Below are 26945 nucleotides of genomic sequence, written 5' to 3'. Positions count from 1 at the left end.
AGAAGAACCGTACAGTTTAGTCCTTTCGTGCCTGGCTTATTTCACTGAGCATAATGTCCTTAAGGTTCATCCATGTTGTAGTATGTGACAGGATTTCCTTCCTTTTGAAGGCTGCATAATATTTCATTGTATGGATATACCACATTTTGTTTATCCATTCATCTGTTGATGGACACTGGGTTGCTTCCACCTCTCGGATATTGTGAATAGTGCTGCCAAGAACAAGGGTGTGCAAATATCTCTTCGAAATCTTGCTTTCAATTCTTTTGGAGATATACCCAGAAGTGGGCAAGGGCTTCTTTTTAACATAGAAATCTTCGTGGATCTCTACCCCATAGATGTTTTGCTTTTAGCATCTAGACCCTTCTAGATCTTTAGTAAAATCTGACATCTTACCTCTCAAGTGCTCTACCTGGGAGCACCTGGATTAGATGGCCTCTCAGGTTGTGTCTACCTCTAAATCTGATGGTTCTATGAGGATTTCTTGATTATAACAGCATCCTGATGACTCTAGTCCACATTAATTTTACATTAATGACTACGTCCTACCTTAGAGGATGTACACAGCCCAAAACTAAAGTAAATATCCTGCCTAGAGAGAGCTGAGGGCCCAAGAGAACATGCCCACAAGGATAAAGAATTTTCTTCCTCAATACTGACCTTACCTCATTCACCAGCTGGAAAATAAGAATTAACTTAATAAGTTAATTACTTGTTTTGCCTTTAAGAATCAAAGTCTAAGCTAATTATTACTGATTCACTAAGTATTTTCTGAGTGCTATGCATTCTGAGCCGGTTGATGTCAACGGAGGTTATTTAAATAGAGGGTTTAAAAATTTCATGCACAGTCATTGTAATGTAATAAACTCAATAAAGGGCTCTTGTTTCTATGTAGTTATTCTTATATGTAGCACTATTCGATGAAGTTATTATCACAGATTCCATTCTATAACATCCAAACACTGGAGAGTCGGTTTAAATTCACTTCATATGTTTATGTAGCAAGAAAACGCTCCTGATAAATAGTACAACCCTTTGAGGAACGCCATAAAAACAAAAGAGTCATCCGTTCCAAGAGGCTGACTCCAGTGCAGATGCACAGAGCAGTGTCTGGATGGGAAAACCGATAGCTCCATTTCCTCTCTGTCCTCCTTCCATCTGCTAAAGGAGCTCTCCCTGTGTGCAGGGGAGCAGGCGGTCGTGTAAGGAGGCTGGGGGCTGCGGAGGGCGAGGGAGCAGGAAGGGGCACTCAGAAGCTAATCAATCACACCTGGTTTCCGCATCCATTATGGAACCAGATGTTGTGCAAACGCTGCCTCCCAGTCGATCACCAGCAGCACCGGCGGAAAGCCGGGCCTTCAGCACTTTTCTTCTCATCCCCAAACTGAAGGAGTCCAGCCCGGCTCCTGTGACATATGGATGCCCATATGCTCCATCCCTCCGTGGAGAGCGAGCCTTTGATTCCCTACCTGCCAGACGCGAGCCTTCCTCTGGGGCCCATCTACGTGGAAGGAGAACTCAAAGACTGAGTTCCTGATAATGCTAATGCCCAGGACTTCCAGGACACCAAGTGTCCGGGTCACACACATCATGCTCTGTGTTCACTGGGCAACTCTGGGCAAAACTTATTAAAATGCACAGAGTTGCATTCCTATCGACCATCCTAACATACACATAGCCACAGGTTTTGGAAGAAATGTTTAAATTACACTACATACAACTGGGAAACTGGTATTGGAGCCACCACTAATCAATCAATGACGAAGGCAGTTCTTTGTGCTTAAGAGGGCCACAATGTAGTTGGGAAAAGGAGATAAACATGCAAATCTGTCCTATTTACAATTATTTCTTATCTACCAAAAAAACAAAACAAAACGAATTAAGCCTTACTACTATTTACTCCGTGGCCTGTTTCGCTTGTCTGCAGGCATAGTGCCACCAGCCTCGTGGTCACCGGGGCTCTAGAGGAAGGAGCGGGGTCTCCACCCACAGGTCCCTGTGTCCCTTCCGTTGCTTCCAGTGTCTTGCGACATACATATGACACATTTGGTTAATGGGGTAATGAAGTAACTTCTCTAGTTTTACCCTTGATGTATCCCAGGCACCTAGAACTCTGCTCAAATGGATTATGAAGGAATTTAAATGCACATTTACAAAATGGACACGCGGCTTAAAAAGATTCCTGCAAGGAATCTAAAAAGATTCGGGAGGCTGAGGTTCACACCGATAGAAGCTCACATGGAGAGTCATAAGAGAGAGGAGCTCGCACTACCCCTCCTCGTAGGTACTTCCTCAGCCACGTTACGAATACCAGCCATCGACTCAGCTCTGACGAGAAGCTGCCCTGCCCGCAAACCGGAGACCACCAAGAAGGCCATTAGAATTGAGATCTGCGTCCTGAATCATCAGTGAGAAACCTCATCCCACGGGTATTTGGACCTTGAGTATTAGCTGATGATAATACAAAGTCAGAGTGACCAGCACGACATTTAAAATGTTAGTTATTTCATCTTTATCTAAAGCATTCATATCCATCTTGTATACACTTTATAACTTATATAATGGTCACATAGTGCGCATGTATAATTTACAAGTGAATATATATATATATTGGAGGTACAGTCACAAAACAGTTTTTAAATTGATGGGTATGTGATCAAAGTTTGGGGCCACATCCTTGGTACAGAGCATCTACGTGGTCAGGAAGGCAGATGGCTGCAGTGCTCAACCTGGGCAACAGTAAGTACTGGCACAGAAGTGAGAGTCGTTTGCTATGTAAGCCTCCTGGTTAATAAATTACTATGCTGCCATTGCTGTTGGCATGTCAACACAGCTGGGCACTGCCCACAGATGCCTAGTGGCATGAGGTGCTGCCTGCTTGTTACAGGTTGGATTGTGTCCTCCCCAAATTCCTATGTGGAAGTCCTAAGCTCCCAGCACCTCAGAATGGGACCTGATTTGGAAACAGAGTTGCTGCAGATGTGATTAGTTAAGACGAGGTCATACTGGAGTAGGGGGGGGCCACTACTCCAGTGTGACTGGTGTCCTTGTAAACGGGAAATTTGGACACCGACAGGTACACAGGGAGAATGCCACGTGGCGATTACAGTCACGCTGCCGCCAGCCTAGGAACTAGCAGAAGCCAGGAGGAGGCCTGGCACAGATCCTGCCCTAGAGCCTCAGACGGCACGGCCAGCTGACGCCTCCATATCCAACTTCCGGCCTCCAGAACTGTGAGAATAAATTTCCACTGTTTAAGCCCCCCGGGCAGCCCCAGGAAATGGGCACAGTGCTTCTTGGAGGGGAGGCAGCACCTGGTCGGAGGCTCTGCCCTCTATCACCTGGGGGAATGAGAGCGGGTTCGCGGAGCCTTTGCAGAGCGATGGAGAGGAGAGCTGCCAGCAGGACAGACTGCAGACTGGTAAACGCAGACACTCGCCCTCTCTTGGCAGCCTCTCACGGACAGCACCTTACATGCCACCAGCTGGCTCGGGCTGCCGCCCAGGGATGTGGGGGCCTGTGCTAGCTCTGTCAACTTTCCGCTGACCAACTTGCCACGGGCAAAACGATTACTTTCACCACTCCCTGCTGGTACACAAACTGTAACATTTCGTTATGCCTCCTGTTGCCTACAGTCTGAGAACATTGATCTGTGAGTCTCACGGAGGCAGCCCCGACAGTGCAAGCTGCCAAACAGCGACTAGAGTCTTCCCCAATTTCCTCACCAAGGCGGTCAGGGCTGTTCATCATCATTTCATGCTGCCATGAAATTGGGCCTCAAAGGCTTTCTATTCTGGGATCTCCTGTGTCTTCAGGACAGCTGATCTTTGCAGGACTTATGATCTTACTCTATAAGCAGGTGACAACCAGTACCCCCTTCACAAGGACATCCATGTCACTTGACGCCTCCCCCCACATGGAGGACACTCTGCCTGCAGCAACGGGCAGGGGTCTGCGGCCCATGGCACTCCAGCACCCAGGTCAGCTGTTGCTCCCATGTCAGGGCTCTGCCGACAGGGCACTGAAAACAGCACAGGAGTTGGTAACAGGCGGGTACTCAGCATCCCTACTCCACTGGCATCTCCACACATCCCGGGGCAAAGGATACACCTTTTTTAAAAGGCAGCTGACAACTAGCCTGGACACAAAAGATGACGTAGGAGAGTAAGGATGATGTTGAAATTGGTTCACCACATGGTTTAATTAAAGTTCAAACACGCAGATAATAGCTGACAGATAAAAATTCCCAGGCATACAGGCTGTGCCATCTCTTAACTTCAGAGTTTTTAATTTTCTATTTCTTATCTTAAGAATTAATTTTAACTGAGAGAACCATTAAAAATGGCCATAGATTACCATTTGGCATCTGTTTGGGACTGAACTTTTTTCCCCCTAAAAGGATATGTGAAATCCTTTCATACCTCAGAATCTGACCTTTTGGAAAATAGGGTCTTTATAGAAGTAATCAGGTTAAGATGAAGTAATTGGGGTGGGCCCTAATCCAACAACTGATGTGCTTACAAAAAAGGGAAATTTGGACACAGAGACTGACACACATGGAGGGAGGATGACGTGAAGAGACCCAGGGAGAACACCACATGAAGACAGAGATCGAGGTGATGCTTCTCAGGCCAACAAATGCCCAAGATCGCCAGTAAAGTACACCTGGAAGAGATCCTCCCGCATAGCCTCAGAAGGAACCAACCTTGGGGACACCCTGATCATGGACCTCGAGCCCCAGAACTATGAGACAACCTACATTTCAGTTATTGTAAGCCACCCAGTTTGTGGTATTTGTCATGGCAGCCCCATAGTGACACAGCATCCATACGGGAATAACTGTTTCAGGCAAGAGTTATCAGTGAATGCTAAAAGGAGCAGGTGACGGTTTGATGAGAAATAAGTCCTTGCAGCACTTTTGTGGTCATTCGCAGACACGCGCAGAGCAGCAAAAAATTACAGTCACTGATGCACAGGCTCCCGTCTGAGAAGGCTCTGCCTTCTTATTTCAGCTGTAAATGAGTGTCCTTTTCATGGTCTCCCCTGTAAAGATGCTCTTGTTTTGTAATTAATAAATATATTGGGGGAGATACTTTGAGACTATGCAACCATCCTGTTTCTCCTTAAACTTTCACCCACTAATGGTAGCATCCATCAGTGGATGTTGTCTACAACGATTACTGTGCTGTTTGCCTATTGGCGATATTCTATTTCTCTCCTTTCTTATACACTTATTAATTGGAATTCTATAAAGAAGACCTGTCCCCTCTTCTCACTTATGTATCTAATTAGCTATATCAGGATGGACTCATTGATGTTTATTTTACTATATGGGTTACAACCGGATACTGTCATTATTTACTTTGTTGCAAATTATTCCAGCCTTGGCCATTAGGAGCTCCTTTAGGCCAGCTCCCGTGTGGTTCTGACAAACTGCCATCCTTTATAGTGTACTCCTTATGCTCTGGCACTGCGAGTTGTTCCAGGCTCATCTAGCATTCTTCCTGCCCTGAAATTAAGCACTTCTCCTGGTTAACCATTAACCTGGTTCCCTTGATTGGGCAATGGTGCTTAGAAACCAAGATCTGGGTCCTAAAGATGCTTGTGGCTACATGGGTGTCAGTTCTTTTAGGCCCTCTCAGTGAACGCAGCTAGGAAATACAGGTATGTGCACTAACCCTCCCCATCTATGTATATTTCTGCATGTATGTACATGTCTGTGTGTATCTACTATCCATCCATCCACCCATCTATCCATCCATTTAAAACTATGAGTTCATACTAATACCTCCAATTTCAGTTCAACACCACAAAGTTCATTTTACTCTTCCCTTTTTCCTATTTGTAACCTCTTTCTCTGACAGTGAGAAACTTGGCTATCACTATCCACGGCATATTTACTTCTTTGTTCAATCCTATATACACATTAGGCACTTTCAGAACTGCTAACCCATTCCCCGGTAAAAGCACATTAACTAACTGGATAGAGACTTGTGCAGTTTTTTGGTTTTTTTGTCTCTAGCCTTATAGTATCCAGTCAAAAGACTATTTCCCAAAGTTACTTAGGTGGGGTCTTTTCTTACCCACACTATTCAGTCAGTTATAGTAATCATTTGTATGACCATTAGGTTCACCTGTTACTGTCTGTATTCCATGTTGGGTCTCTCCCACATGCTGGATTATTTCAATCATCTGCTTACGTTTCAGGTACATGAAGCATGAAACAGAACCACAGTCCTAAGTCAGAGCTGTACCAAGAGCTGAGCTCGGAGAAGGGATGCTCCCTCCGCGTCCTTGTCACCCCACTCACATTTCCTCTTCCTTCCACCCCCTTCCCACCACGCCCAGTCCACACCCAAACCCTTTCCTTTCTAGTTGACTCTTCTTGTCACCTATCCTTTTGAGTATCTTGCACCAAACCTGATTCGTGGTGGGACCTCAGTACATGTTCGACATTAAACTATTTTCTTCAGTGAATCCTACTGACTCCTGAAGCCCATTCTGTGTCTGCAATTTTCTCCTTCACGTAATGAAACTGGGCGCTTCATTTCAACAGCCTCAACAAAAGGCTGGGAGGAATATCACAGCTTTCTTAATTGGGTCAGTTCTGAGATGGAATCTAGCATCCACAAAGGAAAGTGTTAGCTAATAATAATGAAGCCTTTCACTCTTCCTGGATATGAAGAGCCACAGTAACTAGAACTCAGACTGATTGGAATTCGTGGGCAACATTTTCAAATTTCCGCTACATCCTCTCTCTCTCTCTTTTTAATGTAGCATCTCAAAACTACTTGGAAGCATAAGAAATTATTATTTTTAAATCTCTGAAAGATCATAAAATTAAAGGAGTAAGAGTAGCATAAATCTTTGCAAAAAAATAATTACGAGTAAAAGAGTTTTCTGTTTTTGGGGTTTTTTTTGGTCACATAATAACCTCTTTAATGCTCCAGTTATTTATTCTCTGAATCAATATTTGATTTTCTGATTAGTGGGGAAGGAAGCCCCCAGAGATGAGCCAGTAAACATAAGGCCATTTTTAAATATCTGGGAAGGAAAGTAAAGAGTTTTGCAGATATAAATCTAAGGAGGAAATTGGCATCTGAGTCTAGACACTTATTTTCTGATCTGTAGAACATTGGGATTGAAACAAGAAAAAGTGTAAAACTTCAGGATTAGGGTAATATGGATGTTGAAATCACATGGCATGACATTTCCAAGGGAAGATAATGTAAAACATGAAACGTTTGACAAATTCTGCAAATAAACAGGCCTTTCCACATGTAAAGGAAAGCCAGCCTGGTCCTGGAAACCTTGTTGTAAACTGTGATGAGGCCGTTCACTGATGGCCAGGCTGCAGGGGCGGGATTATGGGCTTCAGGAATATGAGAAAGGTTACGGGCAACCCCAGAATCAAGAAGTTTATTTTATAGAGGGATCTGGAGTTCCAGTCTATATCAACCCTGAAAATATTCTGTCAATTCAGGGGGCTTCTGTAGCATACTAGGAGCGTGGGCTTCCAAGTCAAGACAAACTCAGGGCTGAATCCTGGCATGGCCGCTGACTGGCTATGTATCATTGGGCCAGATAACCTCCCTAAGCCTTGGTCTCTCCATCTCTACGATGGGCATAGTAATACCAACTTTTAGGTGGTGTGAACTTTAAACCTGATGTGACACTCAGTAAGTGCCCAGCACCAAACAGGAAGTCAGCTGGTAAGCACACTCTTGTGGCTAAGAGTGAGGATTGTGGACCCAGCCACACTGCTAGAATGCTGGCTCTGCCACTTATTTGCTGTGTGACCTTGGAAAAGTAATTTAACTTCTCTGAGCTGTTGAAGTAGGAGTAGTAATCTGGCTGGGAATAATAATCAATAACAATTCTGAAATAGGGATGACAATAAAATAGAGTCATTGCAAGGATCAAATGAATGAACATGGCCAGAACACTTAGAACAGGGCCAAGCTCACTGCTCTCTAGAATATTAGCAATAATGATTAACTATGAGTATTCAATCAGCCCACCAGACAAACAGGGAGTGCATGGTGGTGGAAGCAAACTATTACACAGAGTCCCAGGCCTGGTGCAAGGGTTTGGAAGGAGTTGTATTGGCAACATATGTCAATAGCTTAAGAGTTGACAGAGGCTAACCTGATCCGTCAATGGTGTGTCAAGTGGCGTGGCCCACAGTGGTCAAGAGCAGAGCCCAAGTCAAGAGGACAAGAGCTAACACACCCATAAGGAACACATTATAGCAATCTGGCTGCAGGGAACAGAAAAACCCTTGCTCATGCATTATTCAAACCCTACCCTGCAGTCAACCTGCTTCAAAACACTTGGTCCATGGAGAACAAACCTTTAAGGTGAGCAAGATGCTAAAATCTAGAGGGCTGGGGTGCCCGCTCCTTTCTCTTGCACTTGTTCATCCTCTGGCATATTTATTTAAATAGTGCATCTTCGATAAATGCTGTATTCCACCCCACGAAAAAAATCAATAGGAAGAAAACAAATGGGTTGTTCTGTCCTTATTTCTAAACATGCTAATAAATGATCACCTCTCACTGTGTTGATGCTGCGTCACACAGGGAAACAGCTATTTGTACCTCATTCCACTTAAACCCACGGAAGAAAGCATGTTTCATTAACTTCGCAGGATTTTTTTTCCAGGCAAGTCTTTCTCTCTCACCCTCTTTCTTCCTTCTGAAGGAAACAACTGGATACAAAGAAAGGATAGCACAGGATTCCTACTGGAGGAAATTTCTCTGGGCATAAATGCTCTCACCTTCAATTCTGAATTCAAGAATTTTCGGAAAATGAAATTTTCCTTATAGCTTGCGTGGAGGCGAAACTTAACCTGAACTGACCCAAGTCTGTAAATTTTAAAAATTTACCTCCCTTGCTGTGAAGGTCATACACAGATGACAACATGCTGCCTGAGACTCCACTACGGGTGCTGTATGGAATGCGTACTGTTCTATTCTCCTAAAATTTGTATCACTCTCCTAAAACCCCCAAATTTCTCAATTCGGAAACAACTCAGGCCCCAAGGTTTTCAGATACAGGACTGTGGGCCTCTCGTAGAGTTACTGATGCTGTTATGTTCCAAACACAGCTTTGTGAAAACAGCCAGTGAGAAAGATAATTCTAGAATTTTCTTTAAATTGCCTTCTTTTAAAGCCAGAACTTAGGGTGATTTTAAAATGGGCAATAATCACTCAGCAACCTCGCCCTAAATTTTGTCTACCCCTCAAGTGACTGCACTGTAACATCCCATACGAAGTACAGGGTGCAGCACATACATGAGCAGACCCACGGGGTTACCAGGAACACGCATGTCCTTCTCAGGGGCGCACGCTCTTGGGAGCTACTCTTTTGGAAGGCTGGCCTGCTCTGGACCCCATCAGACCTGGGTTTAAATTTCTGCTCCATTAACTGGATGGTGCATGATGTGGGTAAATGTATGGCCTCTGTGGACTCCGGGTTCCCAGGCATGAATCAGGGAATTTCGGGTTCCCATGCATGAAGTGAGAACAGTACCTACTACTCAGGACTATTAGACTGAAACAAAATCATGCGTCTGGTCCACAGAAACACAGGTTAGCTGCTTCCCACACTTTCCTCCTGCCTCTGGCTGAAACAGCCTCTGGGGACAAGCTGGAAGGTAGAAAACTTAGAGTTCCCTTCCGTCCACGCGGACAAGCTCGGAGAGAGCTGCATGCATTGGGGGTGCACGTTTGGGTATTACAAGGTGGTAGGAAATGGATTTGCATCGAGGTCCTCGCACTAAACTTGACATCAGAACCTCGGAGGAAAACAGGTAACAAACAGAGATGGGGGAACTACAGAGAGACGAGCTGTCAGGGACCCAGGGGGCCGGGGGCAGAGATGTCATTTAAGGACACTGGAACACTCATGAGGGTGTGGCCTTGCTGATTCTAGGTTTGGCTGAAGAACGAGAGGAGCCAAGATACTTGGGGACACTTTTTAAATCGGCAGTTCTCTATCCTGGCTGCACAGAATGCCAGGCCCATCCAGAGAGTCAGCTGGGCTGGCATTTTCCAAGGTCTCAAGGAGATTTCAGTATTGCAGTGGAAGTTGACAGCTGCTGCCTGCAGATTGACAGCACGTGCTCAGATGTAGTCAGGAGAGGGGATGAGCTCGAGATGCCCTATTTCTCCCTTGTCTGGGAGCAGAACCCCCGCCCCACTGATTAGGAAAGGAAAAATACACAGCACAGGGCCCACCCTGCCCAGGAGGTATCAGAAGCAGAGAGCACAGAACAAACGTTAATGTTTAACTGAATAATGGTGACATGTAAAACATGCCCGAGATTCACCAGAGGTCTCTCACCTGGGGCTTTCCCATTCTTGGTCATCCTTGTCTTTCTCTTCTTTGGTGTCTCCAGAATGTGGGTGCTTCTGCACAATTCGCATTCCACCGGCTTTCACTAAAATGCAAACAAAGGAGGGTATGATGGATGTGGGAATGGAACCACCAGAGGACCAGGGGAATGAGCTGGAAAGTTTTCTGTTGCCCCATGGCCACAAGTTAGTCCAGATAACTCGACAGTGACAATTATTAACTACAGAAGGTGAGTGCTGCTGGGGGAGATTCAATACGACAGAGCACTTAACACCATCTTTTACTCCAGATCCACTCAGCAGCTTTCCAAGGCTTTCGTTAGTCAGTCTGTGTTTTTGGTGTCCTTTCAAGCATTCCCTAAGAGCAGCAGTGTAACCATGCAGAGAAAGTGGCTGCTTGCTTTAGGTTCTGCACATCTTTTCGACACAACAGGGGCCCACTTAATCCCTGCCCTGTGATACTTTCTCAAATGCCAACAATGCTTCTGACGGGGTGTTACAGCCACAGGTGACATGGGACAGCTGCTGTGCCACAGGCACAGAGCCCACTCTAGGGGCAGCCAAGACTTCTGTGGCAGCCTTTCCCAAACTGTGTTGTGAAATCCTAGTTGTTAGCAGATGGTAATTCCGTTTTTTACAACAGTCTTATTGACATATAATTCGCTTACAATACAATTCACCCATGCAGAGTGTACAATTCAATGGTTTTGAGTGTATTCAGAGTTGTACAAACATCACCACAAACAATTTGAGAACATTTTCATTACCCTAAACAGAAACCCCAAACCTGTTAATGGCCACACCCCAATTCCCCCTTTCCCCCAGCTCCTGGCAACCAGTCCTCTGGATTTGCCTATTCTGGACATTTGACAGCAATAGTCATAAAATATATGGCCTTTGGTGGCTGGCTTCTTCACTTAGCGTAATGTCTTCATAGTTCATCCATGTTGTAGCATGTGTCAGTACTTCATTCCTTTTTATGGCTGACTAATATTCCATTGCATGGATATACCACATTTTACTTATCCATTCATGTGTTGATGGGCATTTGGGTTGGGTCTAATTTTTGGCTATTATGAATAATGCAGCTATGAACAACCTGTGTACAAGTTTTTGTGTGGATACATGGATATATACCTTCAATTCCTTGGGTATATACTAGGAGTGGAGTGGCTGGGTCACATAATAACTCTGTATCTAACCCTTTGAGGAACTGCCAAACGGTTTTCCAAAGCCGTGGCTCCATTTTACATTCCAACCAGTCTGAGGGTCCGATTCTCGTACATGCTCGCCAACGCTCGTTCCTGTCCATCTTTTTGATTATAACCATCATAGTTGGTGTGAAGTGGTATCCTATTGTAGTTTGATTTGCATTTCCTTAATGGCTAATATGTCAATATTGTTTTGAAAGAAAAAAACCCAAAAAACAAAAAATGAGGATTCTAGGGTCTATTAAGTGGAGGAAATGTGAGGTCAAACAAATAAATGGTTTTCCTCAAGACAGATTTTCTTGGCCTTTGGTGAGCATTGTAAGCTTTATAAGGGGCACAGAGCATGCCTTCTTTCCCAAATGTATGTGAGCACAGAACCTTTTTTTTTTTTTGTAGTTATTTGAGTTATCATCCTTTAGAACTGCAGTGTTCCACAGAACACTCTGGAAATGCTGGCCTTATATCCAAAAAGCCAGCCTCACATGGCGGTCAGCAGCATGTGATTTGGGGTCAGCAAGCTCCTCTGTGTCCTCAGCTATACGGTCTCAGACTAGTTGGTCCCTCAAAGCCTCGCTGCCGCATCTGCAGAAAGGGGACAAGAGCCGCATCCTGAGATGGACAAGTTTTAATGAGAAGAGGGGCTGTTGCAACCTAACCCCCAATGTGATGACATCAGGTGGGGCCTTGGGCAGTGATGAGGTCACAAGGGTGGAGCCCTCAGGAATGGGATTAGTGCCCTGATAGAGACCCCAGAGAGTTCCCTTGTCCCTTCCACGATGTGAGGACCGTCTGTCTATACACCAGGAAGCAAGTCCCACCAGACACCAGATCTGCTGGTGCCTTGATCTCAGACTTCCAGCCTCCAGAACTGTCAGAAGTAACTTTCTATTGTCTGCAAGCCACCAGTCTGCCATTCTGTTACGGCAGCCCGAAGGAGCTAGGACAGAGGCCTTTGGTAGCTTGCTGGCACAGGTGAGCACCTGACAGAAAGCGGAGCCCTGCTAACGGCCTTCGCAGGCCCCCAGGTTCGTGTGCGGGGCTCCTGGGCCTCCCCCGCCCTCCTCAGGACAGCTCCTGCCGGTGTTCTGCCACAGCACAGCTCCAAACACACCACACAGTCAACTTGTCAGGCCATGTCCTCCAGCATTTCAAATTTGGCTGGACCCTGCTGAATTACCAAAGTCCAGGACAAATTTCTCTATGATGCTGACGGTCAGGAAGGAGAATGTGAAAACACCCTTAGGCTTATACACTTTGAGTTGATTAGTTTTCATTTCCCTGGGAAAGTCTGCCAGCCCCCCACTTCAGGAAGCTGATGATGCTGGCTTCCCGGCCACCAGCACCCAGCAGTGGTGCACTGAAGGCAGAGCAGAGGGCGGGTAAAATAAGGGACCATGCTTAACCATGTGACTGGAACTGGAATCTCCCTGCTGCCGCCACCACCACTTTTCAATGGGGAGGGGACATTCTACTTTGGAAAGAAGAAAATGTAATCTTGTTCAGTAGTTCTCTCAAAAATCTGCTTTTTATCCCATCTACTGATTTTTTATTTCAATCATTTTATTTTTCATTTCTAGAGCTTCCCCCCCTGCCCAAATTCATCTGTTCTTTATTCAATGGAGTCTTATTTATTTCTCGTTTTTAATTCTTTTATATATTTAATCATTTTAGGCATCCTTGTCTTATAGTTACATATCCAAATATTATCTGAGGTCCCTGGGAGTCGGATCCCACTGTTGGTTTTGTCTGCTGGGTCTCGCTCTTGTTCACGGTGATTGTGGATTAGGAGCTTGTCTTCAGTGGGGCTTTCTCTGGGGGGACCCTCTGGGGCCTGGGGTGCAGGCAACGTCCCTTTGGACAGATGCTGTGTGTGCTTCTCTCAGACCAGGAGCACAGCTGCCTGGAAATCCTTTTTACATCAGATTTCCCAGACCAGGAATTGCCAAACAGTGTAAATTTTAAAAAACCAAAAATATTTGCAGGCAGCTTTTCAAGATTTCCCAGGTTATCTAGTCTGCCAAACCTTAAGAAATGGAGACTGAATAAAATTCTGTGGTGTGTTAAGATAATTTTCCACTCTCTCTTAAAATGCATGACTGGAGAGTTATGTATGTTTTCAGCCAAAGGAGGAGGAAGGAAGAATTGTCCCACTAAATGCTTTTTTAAAGTTCATTTTCCTCCCCCATCTATCCTACGCCTATACCACGCCCATTAGAAATTGACTAAAGGTGCTGTTATGGGCTGAAGTGTGGTCCTCCCCACTTCCTATATTGAAGCTCTAACCCCACATAACCTCAGAATGTGGGTGTATTTGGAGAAGGGGCCTTGAAAGATGTGATTAAGGTACAATGAGGCTGTTCGGGTGGGCCTAACCCAGCAGAACTGGCGTCCTTATAAGAAGAGGGAGAGACCCAGGGATGCCTGCACACAGAAGGAAGACCACATGAAGACACAGTGTGAAAGCAGCCATCCTCAAGCCAAGGAGAGCGGCCTCGGGAGAAACCAGACCTGGTGGCACCTTGATCTTGGACTTCCAGCCTCCAGAACTGCGAGGAAGTAAATTTCTGTTGTTTAAGCCGCCCAGTCTGCGGTATTTGTTACAGCAGCCTCGGCAAACTAATTCACAAACCCATCTAAAGCTGGTCTCTGAATCATTTCAACTAGGCAGACATAGAACTTTTAAACCACAACTCACCATGTGATCCACAAACTGACTAAAAGTAAAAAGGACTGCGCAGCTAACTACAAAGAAAACTGGCGATGAATGTCAAGGTGACACTGGAAACGATCCTGTCTTCAGAAGCTCGCCCGGAGTGGCCCCGTCCACTCCTAAGCTGAGTCAAGGCTCGGGCACCCCGCATTAGCACTTCACTTAATTTAGTTTATAAAAACAATTAACTTCATCAATTCCTCCCAGTATGTGTGGTGATTAATGCAGCCATGAAAAGTGGCAATAATAATAATAACTCAAAGCGAAGACAGATTCATTGTAACTTGCAGTACTGCCAAGAAATACGACAGCACACACTGTGATTGCTTTATCACTGTCACGAGAACTCCTCACTTGCGCAAATACAAAGGCAGAGTTATTTTTGCAGAAATCTTTGTGGAATTATTTACAAATGTAAGTATTTTTATGACAGACATTAGAAAAAAAGAACTTGGATTTTTGTGGTGGTGGCTGTTATTCAAACGAGAGCTTCAAATTTAAGGAATAACAAGCTTCCTCTTAGTGGAAGTGCCCTGCAGCCAGGTTCCTGGCTTCAAATCCCAGCTCTGCCCGTGTGTGTGTGCACACGCGCATCTCTGTGTGTGTGTGTGTCTGGGCAAGCTGCAGATGCTTCGTGCCTCAGGGTCCTCCATCTGTGAAGGGGGACGATGCTACCCACCCCGGGGTTCACTGAGGACTAAATGACTTAACATATGGGAAACATCTCCAACAGGCCTGGCTCTGGCAAGTGCTCACTGTCATACACTCTTCTTAAATGGGTTTTAACAACACCAACTCCACAGTCTTTGGTGCCTGTACATCCCTCATTGCAGTGTCCTCCTGGGTAAAACGGGAAGACAGTGGCGACTTGTGGGGTTGTTGAAGAATAAGTGAGACACTGTGTAAAGTGCTCGCCTACCGTGGTGCTCCACGGACATGGTCAGCAGACCACCACCCGGACTGCTGTCAGTACATCACCATCTAAATCACGAAGCTTCTGGAGAAGAGCAGATTCCAGATAATTCTTCATCTTTGCTGCTCTTCTTCATTCTCACTATGTGCCAGGCACTGTTCTAATCACTGGCCACGTGTCATCCCACTATACAGTAACCCTATGGGGTAGATCTCGAGGCACGAAGAGGGGGAAGCCAGTGACCCCAAGTTACACAGCTAGCAAGCGTAGAGCTCGCTTGACGCTGGAAGCTGCACCCTTCATCACACCCTGCAGGCCTTTCCTTGCTTGGACCTTCTGGGAAACAGAGCATCATCGCTCCTCCCAGAAACACAAAGCGATGCCCCAGGGGAAAATCTGGTTACTATGCCATTTAGGTAAGGGAAGAAAATGTGCTTGACAGTAAAAGCTCTCTGCAGAGCAACTTCCTGCCCAAGGGGCAAAGGGGATGAAGGAAGCATCCTCTGCAGTCAGACTTTGCCAGGTAAGCAAATATTGAGGAAGCAACTGACAACAAACCCTCCTGGGGCTGGGGCATCCCCTCGGGTGTCACAGTGCCTGGCTGGAAGGGAATCAGCAACAGCGTGCTCTTTGCTCATGCAATAGCTGCTAGAAAGATGCACAGCTGGGCGTTGGGGAGGAGGAGGAGTTGGTCTCCCAGGCTCGCTCATGACTGTGAGAGCCTGTGAAGCAGAGTGCGGGTCACACAAATATCCCGAAGCACTGTATGCAGGCACTGGAGCATGACTTGCAAGTCCATGCCATCTTTGTTCTTGCCTGAGAAGAGCCGCTGAAATGTTATTCAAAGGAAAGCTAAGCCACCTAAAAGAGGAGGGGAAAGGTTCCCAGAGTTGCTCAGGTGAGAACAAAAGACAACAACCAGACTGTAGGTCAGGAGTGAGCCTATCATCTCAGGTAGAGCAATGCAGTGGCAGGTGACAAAGTGGAAATGGACTGGACCACCCCTGTGATCGGTGAGATGAAGTGGGAACAGAGCAGAAGAATGTGGTCCATCTCAGTGATGAGAAATGGCTCCACCAGGGGAGAGGAGACAGAATCCCTTGGGAGGCAGAGAAGTCACTCAAGTCTACGGAGGCTCGTGGATCTGAGGCAGGAGCCCCATACAGAAAGAGAAGAGAGGATAAAGGGGCAAGAGGCCCAGTGTGGAGACTGGGCTCTGACAGCCTGACCTGACCATGAGTCATGGGGAACCCCGATGAGAACCCTGCCCCTGAGCCCATGGGGATCCTGACGGGCTTTCAGGTCCATGGGCAGCAGGTGGAAGTAACGGCTATTCTGCAATCAGAATCGTAGACTGTCAAGGTGGGAAGGCCCTTAAATTACACAGGGGCAACACCGTTCACTTTCCAGAGGTGACACGAAGTTCAGAGACATGGCATGTTAGCCAGGGCCCTGGAGCTCTGACTCAGAACTAGACAGGCTGGGCCCAGTCTTCCACAGCAGCTCATGTTCTATTCCACGATGGGGCTGTGACCCAAAGGACAGACTGAGTGGGGCAGCTGAAACGGTATCCTTGAGTTTAGGGAGGCTGACTTCAAAATTTCCAGGGAAAAGTTGGATCCACACCTGGAGGTACTCCAAAGAAACCTGACACTGGGGACTGGTGGATGAGGTGGAGACTGGCTAAGTGTTCACCAGTCCCAATTCCAGCCTCCTTTGCAGTTGGGTTGGGGCCATTTACCTGGGTCACGGCCATATATGGGGAAAAGAGACTGACAGGCAGCATAATGCTCTCCCAAAGATGTCCATCCATGCCCTAGACTATGGAACCTGTGAATGTGTTGGGTTGCATGGCAGAGGGAATTAAGGTTGTTAATCAGCTGACCTTAAAATAAGATTATTCTGGATTATCAAGATGGGCTCAGTATCACAAGGATCCTGCCTGAAATGTGAAGGAGGGAGGCAGAGGAAGAATCGGGTCAGAGTATGTGATGTGAGAAAGACTCAACCAGCCATTGCTGGCTCTGAAGATGGCGGAAGAGACCATGCACCAAGGAATGTGGGCAGCCTCTGGAAGCTGGAAAAGGCAAAAAAACGGATTTTCCCTGAATCCTCCCAGAAGGAGCCAGCCCTGCAGACACTTTGATTCTAGCCTGGTGAGACTCATTCTGGACTTCTCAGTCCAGAACTTTAAGATAATAAAGTTGTGTTGTTTTTAGCCTCTAAGTTTATCATGCTTTGCTACAGCAGCCACAGGAAACTAATGCAGTGACACGTCATTCATAGGCCAAGCCATAAGGCCCCCACACCACGTCCTACACTTGTTGTGCCCTCTGCAGAGGCCACGCGTCGAGATGGCAGAGTCACATGGCAGGAGGGACCTGGGTCCCGGCACTACTCCTTGTGGGAGGGCCACTCGGAAGAAAAATAAACCTTGATTGTTCAGCCACTGAGATTTTGGCTTGTCTGTTACAAGAGCAAGTATAATATAATGTAACTGTAACTAATATAGTACTTTATACAAAAGTGAATATTCCCTACATAAACAAAGAGATTTCTGAAGTTGGGAAGAGGAAAGTATTCACAAAACCAAGTAAAAATGCACAGGGCATTGCCTGGAAAAAAAAGGACATGCACAGAAGATGGGAGAAAGGGTACATAACCCAAAGTACCAGAGAACGGAGGGGCCATCTAAAACAGTCTTAGAAATGCTGCGGTCCACCCTGACTGCAAGCTTTTGAAAACATGCGGTGACTCAAAGGGTCTTTTTTCTTGGATGTTGGGAGTAAAAGCAGTCTTCTTGCCTGTCCTCTCAAGCCTTGGTCAGTGACTGGGTGGAGGACACTGGGGGCATACTTAGCCAACCTCTGACCGCCTGGTGAAGATAATAAAAAACAAATTAGTCTTCCGTTTCTAGCAACAAAGCAGCCTGGTAGAAATGTTCCTGCAGGAGCTAATTCAGGGAGAATCCTCACCCACAACCCTTCAATGCATCCTTTACTCATGTCTGACTGATTAGTTACTGTAATAGAGAACTGAATATTTTGAAGTTACTGAAAAGAAGCAAAATGGTCTATTTCCCACTTTTCTTTAAACAAATACAGTCAAGTTTATATTTCCATTTGTTTCAGTTCTAGAAGGGAGGTAAAGTCTACTCTTCAAAGCAAACCATAAGTAACATTAGTAACACTCACCGCTATCCCATATTAGATTTGCGAGAACTTTACTGACATCTGGTTCGGGCTCCCCTGGGAGATGGAGGGGAACAAGGCCAACAAAGTGTATTTAACAAAGAGATGCCATCCACATCACTGCCACCAGCTCATGAAGACGTGCAGAAATGAGTAAGAGAGCAGCTTGTAATTCTGTCCTCCTTTCTACTGCGGAACTAGCATGGCTACTAGATGACACAGAATCTCACTTCTAACTGTGCTAATCTATATTTGCAATAACGCTCATAAAACAGTCTCACCCCATTTCTCCGCAGATATTCTATAGTCAAGAGCAGCAGAAAGGTCTCAAATCATGAAGACTTGACTCCTTTTAACAAGGACCCAGACGAGAGCACACTGCCAGGAGGCGATGCAATGCCATCCACCACTCCCCAGTAATGGTTCTCTGTATGCACAGCGCCCTCCTTCCACGCTTCAGAAACCTCTATGAACTGCCTCATTAATCTCGCACCTTGGAGGGAGGCACCTGGCAGGTGATGGAGCCCCCTGTCGAGAAGAGCTGATGAGGTTCCAAGAGGCAGAGGTCCTTCTGGTGGATTCCCCTGCAGTCGCTGGCTCAGGGGAGTTGGCAATGACGCTCCAAATGGTTTGGCCAGTTTTTCAAATGGCCAAAGTTGTCCTCTTTATCCTAAGTGTAAGGTGACTGCGTGTTAAATGAGCAAATAAGTGCCAAGTGCGTAGAACTGTGCCGGCAAAGGGGAGCAGAATATGCCACCCCACAATATGCCTCTTTGGCGTAAGGATTATTTTGAGCTGATTAAACAGTAGACCAGAAAAAGCTCTGAAAACCTAGTAGAAGTGACCCTTTTGTAAGCGACACTTACATTTATAAGGGAAATCACCATCTGTGTCTCCCTCTCTGTACCAGGAAGAGAAGGAGGACTCCAAATGACAGGAGAATCTTAAATCTGTATAACATCCTTACCCTTATTTATGTGCCTCCCCTGCTCCCCGACATCTTTCTTTTATCTTTAGCTGGAGATGGTACTTAAGGTGGCGGCTTGGGCCATTTTGGGGAGTTATCAGTTTTCCTAGGCCTCTCCTATGTATACAGAGATATACACGTTATTTAGCTTCTGTTTTTCCCTTTTATTGTATTTCTCTTTAATTTATGTCTTTTATTTATCCTATTTTATTCTGCTTTTTGTCTTTTATTACGGGGGTCTCAGCCAAGAACCTAGAAATTTTCCCTAGAGGGAAAATTATTCCTCCTGCCCCACAACAGACACATTGTAACACTCAGCAAATGTTAGTTACTATTTCCGCCGATGCTACCGAAACTGGCTGAGAGTCCGACCTGCGTCACTAGAACACACCGGAGACAGCTCAGAAATAGAGGGAAGCCGCAGGCCCTGTACACTACAGGGGACGTGGGAGGTGCTAAGAGGTTCTAGGGTAACTCATCAGCAGCTATTTATTGAGCATTTTGTGCCTGGCACTGTGCTGGCCCCTAGGGACAAAGAGATCAATAAGATGCCACCGGGGAAGCAAGAAGAGAGGCAGACAGGTGAGGTAAGAGCGATAATGAAAAAGGGGATGTTGTGGGAACGCACCAAGTTCAGACAGCAATAACGAGAAAACACGAAAGAACATGAACATAGTCACAGAAGAGAATTTTATTGTTTCCGATCGAGGATTTAAGCACAAGTCTTTGTTATCCAATTTAAGTACTTAATGAAAGCATTCCCAAAGTTTTTAAGGCTGTTATTTTGATTTATGAACTGTGCTCTTGGCTATCCTTGATGATTATCCTTTAGTATAGTGGCTTGTCTTTTTTTTTTTCTAATAACATCTACTCTGTAGAGCTGCCTACTCTCTGGCCACCCCAGAGTAAACAGGAACGCCCTGCGCTTTCTGCCAAAAAAAGGCTTTCAGACCGGGGCCTCTGTACCAGGGCAGCAAGTGCATCTGAGGGGCACTGCTGGGAGGCAAAATACCGTAACCGACAAAAGGCCCCTTTCTAACCTGGGCCAGGAGGCCGGGCCCTTCCTCTAACTTTGGCCAAGTGTGACTGGTCTTGAAAATACGCAATAACAGTGACAGTTCTCTAAGCTGCTCCTGCCAGACTGGGGCCCCAAATGTTAAAGGACCTAACCCCAAAGTCACTTGAGGAGTTTACCTGTGGGATCAAACGCCCTGGGGCTTGGATCCTCATGGATGGTGAGAGTAACAGCGGCAAAGACAGCCCTGCCCTGGGACTTTCTCAGGGGAAGAGCAGCTGCCCCAAACCTCGCAAATCACAGATTTGGAAAACTGAGCCATACAGAAGTGATGGGCCTCAACACATAGAGCCCAAGTTCAAGGCTACACCAGCACAAATTAAGTTGGCTCCTTGCTCCGTGGGCATAAATAAACTATTTAATTTGTAATTCACAAAGCCTCGCTGTTTACTTCACAATTCAAAGAAAATCAAAGTCCTTCATGAAATGTCTCCCAGGGAGTTAATATGTACAGTTTATATCTCTGATCTTAAAAATCTCCATGCGGATGTCTCCATGTGCAATTTAATTACTGCTATTTTGATTTGGTATCATTCCAACACATACACTCTCACACCCCTCATTACCCAGGGACCGGGGAGCCCTGCGCAGGCTGCTGCTGCATGGTCCATGGCCATCACTGTAAATGAAGGCATTCCCTCCGTCCGGGCGGCCCAGGGCCTCAGGCAGCTGGACACGGACCCAAGGTGGTAGGAATTAAAGGTCAGAGTTATCTTTAAAGGAAATCCCTTTGAGGCACTTTTTTTTTTAAACTAATACAACACAAAGGCCCCCAACGCCTATTTTCCATTACAGTGGAACTATTTTCTAAAATCCCACACCTCTGAAGTCCACACGCATCAGTTAGCCATTTTTCTTCCCTAGTGCCAGTTAGTTTTCTTGTTGTTGAGAGCTTCTTTCACCAGTGAAAAATATTACCTATTCTGGAATGTAGCATATTTAAAAACCGCTCTCTTCTCCCTGTTGAGGCAAAGAATCAGTGCCCTATAGTGGGGGACGGCAGAGCGAGGTTACAGGAAATCTTTACTATAACAAGAAGATGGGACAAAGCTGCCACAAAAAGCAGCCATGTTTCGATCTGGCTCCTGTTACTGCAAGACTGAGTTGGTAACACTAATGTGGGCCGTTAATACCCTGAAAGAACCTCACACACTGAGGTGACTCAAGCCTCCTGGGCCTTTGCGTCTCTCCCAGTTTCCCTCCATATGGATCGACTGTCATTCCAAAGGAGAAGAGAAATGGAAACCGACCAGTTTGCACAGAGTCGAAAGAGCAAACAGGAACTGTGCTCAGAAGGGGGGAGGAGGCGGTTTGAAACATAAAGGCTGCTTAGACTCTTTATTTTCTAAGAAAGATGACTCTTTCCTGGATTTAACTTCTTTGGCTCAGAAGTTTAGGATTTGCAAAAAAAATTAAGAAAACAAACCACCACCCTCCCTTTGAGAAAAAGCTGGATGTGAAAGAAACGGGGGAAGAAAGTCATGTTGAGTGATTAATGATAAAAATTATTTCCGCTCCTTTGGTTCTTTTGTATGAAATGCTGTCAGCCTCCAATTAATCATCACCATGATATTAAAAACACTGACTTGTAATTGTTCCTGTTGCTCGTTTTCCTAAAACATCTGTACATTCGAAGTAAGTATTCACCGCCCAAACTTTCTTGCAAGTTGTGCAACTGGGCTTACTCCGGTCATGCTAATTTGCATGCAACTCCCACAGGCTGGCAGTGTTTCGCACACTTTAAAGAATGGGTCTCTCTAGAGCGGGGCTGAGTTTAACTTAAAACCCCAGAAGGGCCACGTCCCGGGCTGGGAGACAGGTCCCGCGCCCCGCGCCCGGGCAGTGAGCTCGGCTCCCCCGCCCCGCGCCCGCGGGTTCGAACCCGCCCCGGGGACCCACGAGAGGAGACAAAGTGGAAACGAGTCCGTACCGGCGGGCGGGTGTCCGGCTTTGGTCTCCAGCTTCCCCTCGGGAGGTGAAGACATGGTGCACCGCGTTTCCGAGGCGCTGGCACGGCGGCGGGCTCGCGGGCTGGCAGCACGGTGCGCGCGAGCGGGAGCTCCCGGGAGCGAGGGAGGCGCGCGCGCGAGGCGGCGGGGCCGCGCGCGGGCGGTCCCACAGCGGCTGCCGGGAGGGGGCGCGGCCGCGGCTCGTAGACGTGGCGCGGCCCCGCCGGCCCCCGGCGGCGCGTTGACGTCACGGCGCGTGCCCAGGCCCGCCGGCGCCCGCGCGCCCCGTGTACTGAGCGTGCGCGGCAGGCAGCGCCACGTTGGAAGCTGTGGCCGCAGGCGGAGGGGGAGGAAGGAGGGCGAGGGTGAGGGCGAGGGCGGGGCGTTTGCGGTTGAAAGAGGCGGGGGTCGGTGCTGGCGCCCTCGGTGGCCCCAGGTTGGAAAGCGTCCAGCAGGAGGGTGGCACCGCCACGGGCGCGCTCAGCCAACCCGCTTCGATGGACGGTGACGGCGATGGGGTAGCTGAGCGCCCTAGGGGGGTGCCTACGGGGTGATGTCTGTCCCCAGGGAACAGGCCAGTCTGCCCGGTGTCCTCACCCAGCTCACTAATTGCGGAATGAGTCCCCAGGTGGGACCGACAAGGGGCCCGAGGATAGCAGGGATTTGATAAAAGACGCTACAAAGACGGGAGCCTTCTCCCCTGGTGGGACAGGCAGCGCGGGGAAGCCGGGAAACCTGGGCAGAGTTCTGGGGCGGCTGCGCCTGCGCCCCTCTTTCTGCTGTCTTGTGCCGTGGATCTCGATTCTGTCTCAAGCTCACTCTTTGCACTGGATCGCATCCTTCTCTACGGTTATCCTCTCCTGCACCAGCAGTCCTGCCTTACTGGCTTAGCGTTCAAACAGGCCTAATGTCTCAGAAAAGGGAGCGCCACCACGTCTCTCGCCTGTACATCTACCTTTGACAACACAACTGCTCAAAGAGGTTGAGCATGTCACCCCTCTCACTCCCTCCTCAACCCAGTCCAATCCATCTGGTTTTCATCCAGCTCCACCGAGGCCGCCCCCAATCACGGAAAGTCCTTTTGTCAAGGTCACCCGTGACCTCCATGCTGCCCAAGCCAATGGTCACTCTTACACTCTCATCCTACTTGACCTCTTAGCAGCACTTGACCTAGATTACCATCCGCCTCCTCCTTAGCTTTGGGGATGCCACAGCACTAGCTTGACATCCAGCGGTCGCCATGATATTTGGCTGCTAACTCTCAGTCGAGTTGGTTGGCTCCTCTCCTAGATTTTTAAATATTTCAGCACCCCAAGGCTCAGCACCATCCCTCTTCTCTATCTGGTCTTTGCTTCAGTAGTCACATGCAAGCCCATTGGTTTGACTATCATCCATACACTTATGGATGCCAAATCTGCAAACCCATTTCTCTGTCTGTGCTCCTGCACTGAGCTCTAGACTCACATCCCACTGCCTCCTCCTTGACCTCTCTAGCTGTGTGTCTGACACAGTGCTGCCCAACGCTTTGCATCACTGAGCACGGAGAAATGCACGTACTGTGCATTGATCTTGGACTTTCCCCCTACATTTCAACATCACTAACAGCAGGATAGTTGTTGGCAGGTGGCAGTCATGATATAGTTGTCGTCTTTCATTCACATCAAAACTTGCAGATGGGTGTCAGCTGCTTAGAAGAAAATTTGAAATCAGTAGCGGAGCACTCTTAAGAGATACTGCATCACTAACACTCAATGGAGCAGAGCGTGAAAGTCCACAGACACCACCAACTTGGATTCTGAAGGGAAAGAAGCTTTAAGGATACCTAACCAATTAATTTTATGAATATTTTCCTTTTTATGTATGTGCAAGAGTGCTATATGGTTAAAAACTCATGCCTTAATTCTAAAAGAACCATTTCTAAGAATTATGAAATAAAAATTCTAGATTAGCGAACATTGTGTTATAGTTTAATTGACAGCATTTTTTCCCCTAGCTGTACATTGAGTTGCATGTTAAGGGTGACAGCATCTTATATTCAATGACATATGGCATTGCTAGGGAACCCTGTGGTAGAAGAAGGAGCCTTATGAGGGAGGAGTCAAGCTACTCAAGGGCCCTGGTGGCCCCAGTCCACTGGGCCGCCCTGAGGCATGAGGGGATCCGTATCGTTGCCTGAAAGCTGTTCTGGGACAAAGCTGATCAGGACACTCTGGTGTAACAGCCATGTCTAGTTTTACAACTTCAAAGCAGAACTTCTGATTCACCCACCTACCGACAAATAGCGTACCATTTAGAATAGAATCCAAACTACTCGTTACAGTGTGGGGTGCCTGCCTAATAGCATTTCTACTGAAGAAAATACCGTTGTTTGAGGAACTTAGCTTGAAAAAAACACCCATGTTTCCTAGCCTCCCTTGCTCCTAGGGGTGGCCAAGTGACATAGTTCTGACCATTGAAGTGTAAATGGAAGTTTGTTGGGGGATTTCTGGGGAAATTTTGTGTTGCTGATATGAGGACTGCTGGTCCTCCTGTTGACTTCATTGTTCATCCTGCCTCCAACTGAGACACAAGGGGGAAGGCAGAGCAATCATATTGCAACCATGAGGCGGCCAAAGGCATAGGCGCTGTATGACAATGGTGGCAGAGCAGAGACATGAGAGGCAGGAGGGACTTTGCGGTTGTGGAGGCTCTGCAGAGCAGTGAATCCCGCTTCCAGATTGTTCTGTTGTGTGGAAAACAAACCCCTATTAGATCAAGTCCCTGTGGTTGGTGTCTTTACATGCAGCCAAATGCAATCCTCAACACACCTGCCTACCAGGTCCTGTGTGATGGGGTCCCTGCCCACCTCTAAGAGTTCATCTCTCCTGCCTCCTCTGGCCACACTGGCCTTTCTGAGTGTGGCCAAGTGTGACAAGCTGATTCTTCCCTTTGGGCCTTAGCATTGGCTGTTCCCACCACCTGGAACCATGTCCCTCGATTCTTGCGTGGCTAACTCTTTCTCACTCTGGAATCATCTTTTCAAAGGGCCTACTCTGGCCACCAAATCTGAAGAAGCCAGCCCAGGCATTCGAGTCTCATCACTTTGTCTTCACAGCACTTCAGCCTCATCTGAAATTCTCATCTATCTGTCTGGACTTTACTGCCTTTCTCCTCTGATCAGCACTGGTCAAGTGTCAGCTCACGAAGGGAGAGACCTTGTCCATCTTGGCCACTGGATTCCCAGCACCCAAAACCAGGGTGGGCACAGAAGAAACATTCAATAAATATTCTTTCCCTATAATTCTGGAGCATAGATATGTTTCATTTCTCACAAATGTTACCTAAACGAAGAGTAGCAAGTGAGGACTACATGGAGTGAAAAACACATAATATGTAGATAACATTAATACAGCTGGCCACTAATCCTTTCTAACATTTACTTTCACTAGTGAGCACATTTGTGTGTGTATGTGCATGGGTGTGTATGCATGTGTGTGTGTGTGTGCCTGTATGTGAGTCCAGCCCACCAGTCCTAGATACTGAGGACCAATGTTAGGCACCACCCATTGGATGCTTTCTATGTGGACATGCACACTCAGATATTATTAGAATTGTTGATTGAATAATCTGACTTGAAGCTCCCTATAACTCTAGGAGTAAGGCAAGTTAACTAGTTTTATTTACCAAGAAAAACAAAAGCAAACAAACAAGGGAGAAGAAACAATTGTTGGACTCAACTGGTACACAACTCTGTTGAATGCATGCTAGGACCAGAAGCCAGATTTTCTAAGTCCTGATCCCATTTACCCTCACTGTTGACTGCCTTCTAAGTGGAGTTTGGGGAGCCGTTTCCCCTTCTTCTCTGTCAGTTGTTTTCTAATCCCAAATGGTGCTGGGAAAAATGGTACCAAATCTAAGATACTACTTAATGTGAATGCTGTAAGTACTGGAAAAAGTACTCAAAGAAGGAAGAGAAAATGTAGATTCTCTCCCCCGTGTGTGTATTTTGAACCTTGGCTGTATCACTGAACCTTTCTGGTCCCCAGTTTCCACACCTGCAAGTCGGAGATGTGAACACTAACCTCCCTCAGGGCTGGAGTCAGAATTCAGGACCGACTCACACAGCTCTGCGTCATCCCATTTATTCTCCACAAAGTCCCGAGACACGAGGACTACTCTGCCCTGGTTGATGGATGAACTGAGCTCTGTGAAAGGCCAAACAGGGATGATAGCTGATGGGGGAGACTTGAGAGAACCCTGCTCTCGCCACCATCCTGGCTGCGCATTTGGAAGTGCTTTCTAAACCCTAATATACTCTAGAATGTACTGTTATCATTGCAAACCAAGTTTTCATTAGCGTTCATGAAAACAAGAATAGTCCCACAGCATATTAAAATAACCCCAACTATCAATCAGCTGATGAGCATTGCTTTCTTTTCCAGGCTGGCCCGTATTTTCTGTCTTGTTGTCTGATGGATGAGAGTTTTCATATTCCTATTCACTACACAAGATTTCTCTTCCATTGTTCATATTGCTCACAAAGAGAGGGCAGTAGTCATTCTCGGCTTTGCTTTGTAACATCCAGGATATTA

The 26945-nt window shown here is 46.8% G+C and overlaps 1 protein-coding gene across 1 annotated transcript in view; it reads right to left on the bottom strand.

The window, feature by feature from the left end:
* The window catches only part of DAP (death associated protein), a 66233-nt gene extending 43585 nt beyond the window's left edge, over positions 1 to 22648 (bottom strand). Inside the window, exons 1-2 of the mRNA XM_008531471.2 lie at positions 22356 to 22648; positions 10348 to 10444 (exon numbers count right to left, since the gene is read on the bottom strand). Of these exons, the coding sequence (XP_008529693.1) occupies positions 10348 to 10444; positions 22356 to 22410 (152 nt within the window). The 5' untranslated portion in view covers positions 22411 to 22648. The remainder of the gene's footprint in view (positions 1 to 10347; positions 10445 to 22355) is intronic.
* Positions 22649 to 26945: the final 4297 nt, after the last annotated feature.

The sequence above is a fragment of the Equus przewalskii genome, chromosome 20 (genome assembly GCF_037783145.1).
Source record: "Equus przewalskii isolate Varuska chromosome 20, EquPr2, whole genome shotgun sequence".
In the NCBI taxonomy this organism is placed as follows: domain Eukaryota; kingdom Metazoa; phylum Chordata; class Mammalia; order Perissodactyla; family Equidae; genus Equus; species Equus przewalskii.
Note: the sequence above shows the minus strand (reverse complement) of the source record. Positions and strands in the feature narration are given on the sequence as shown.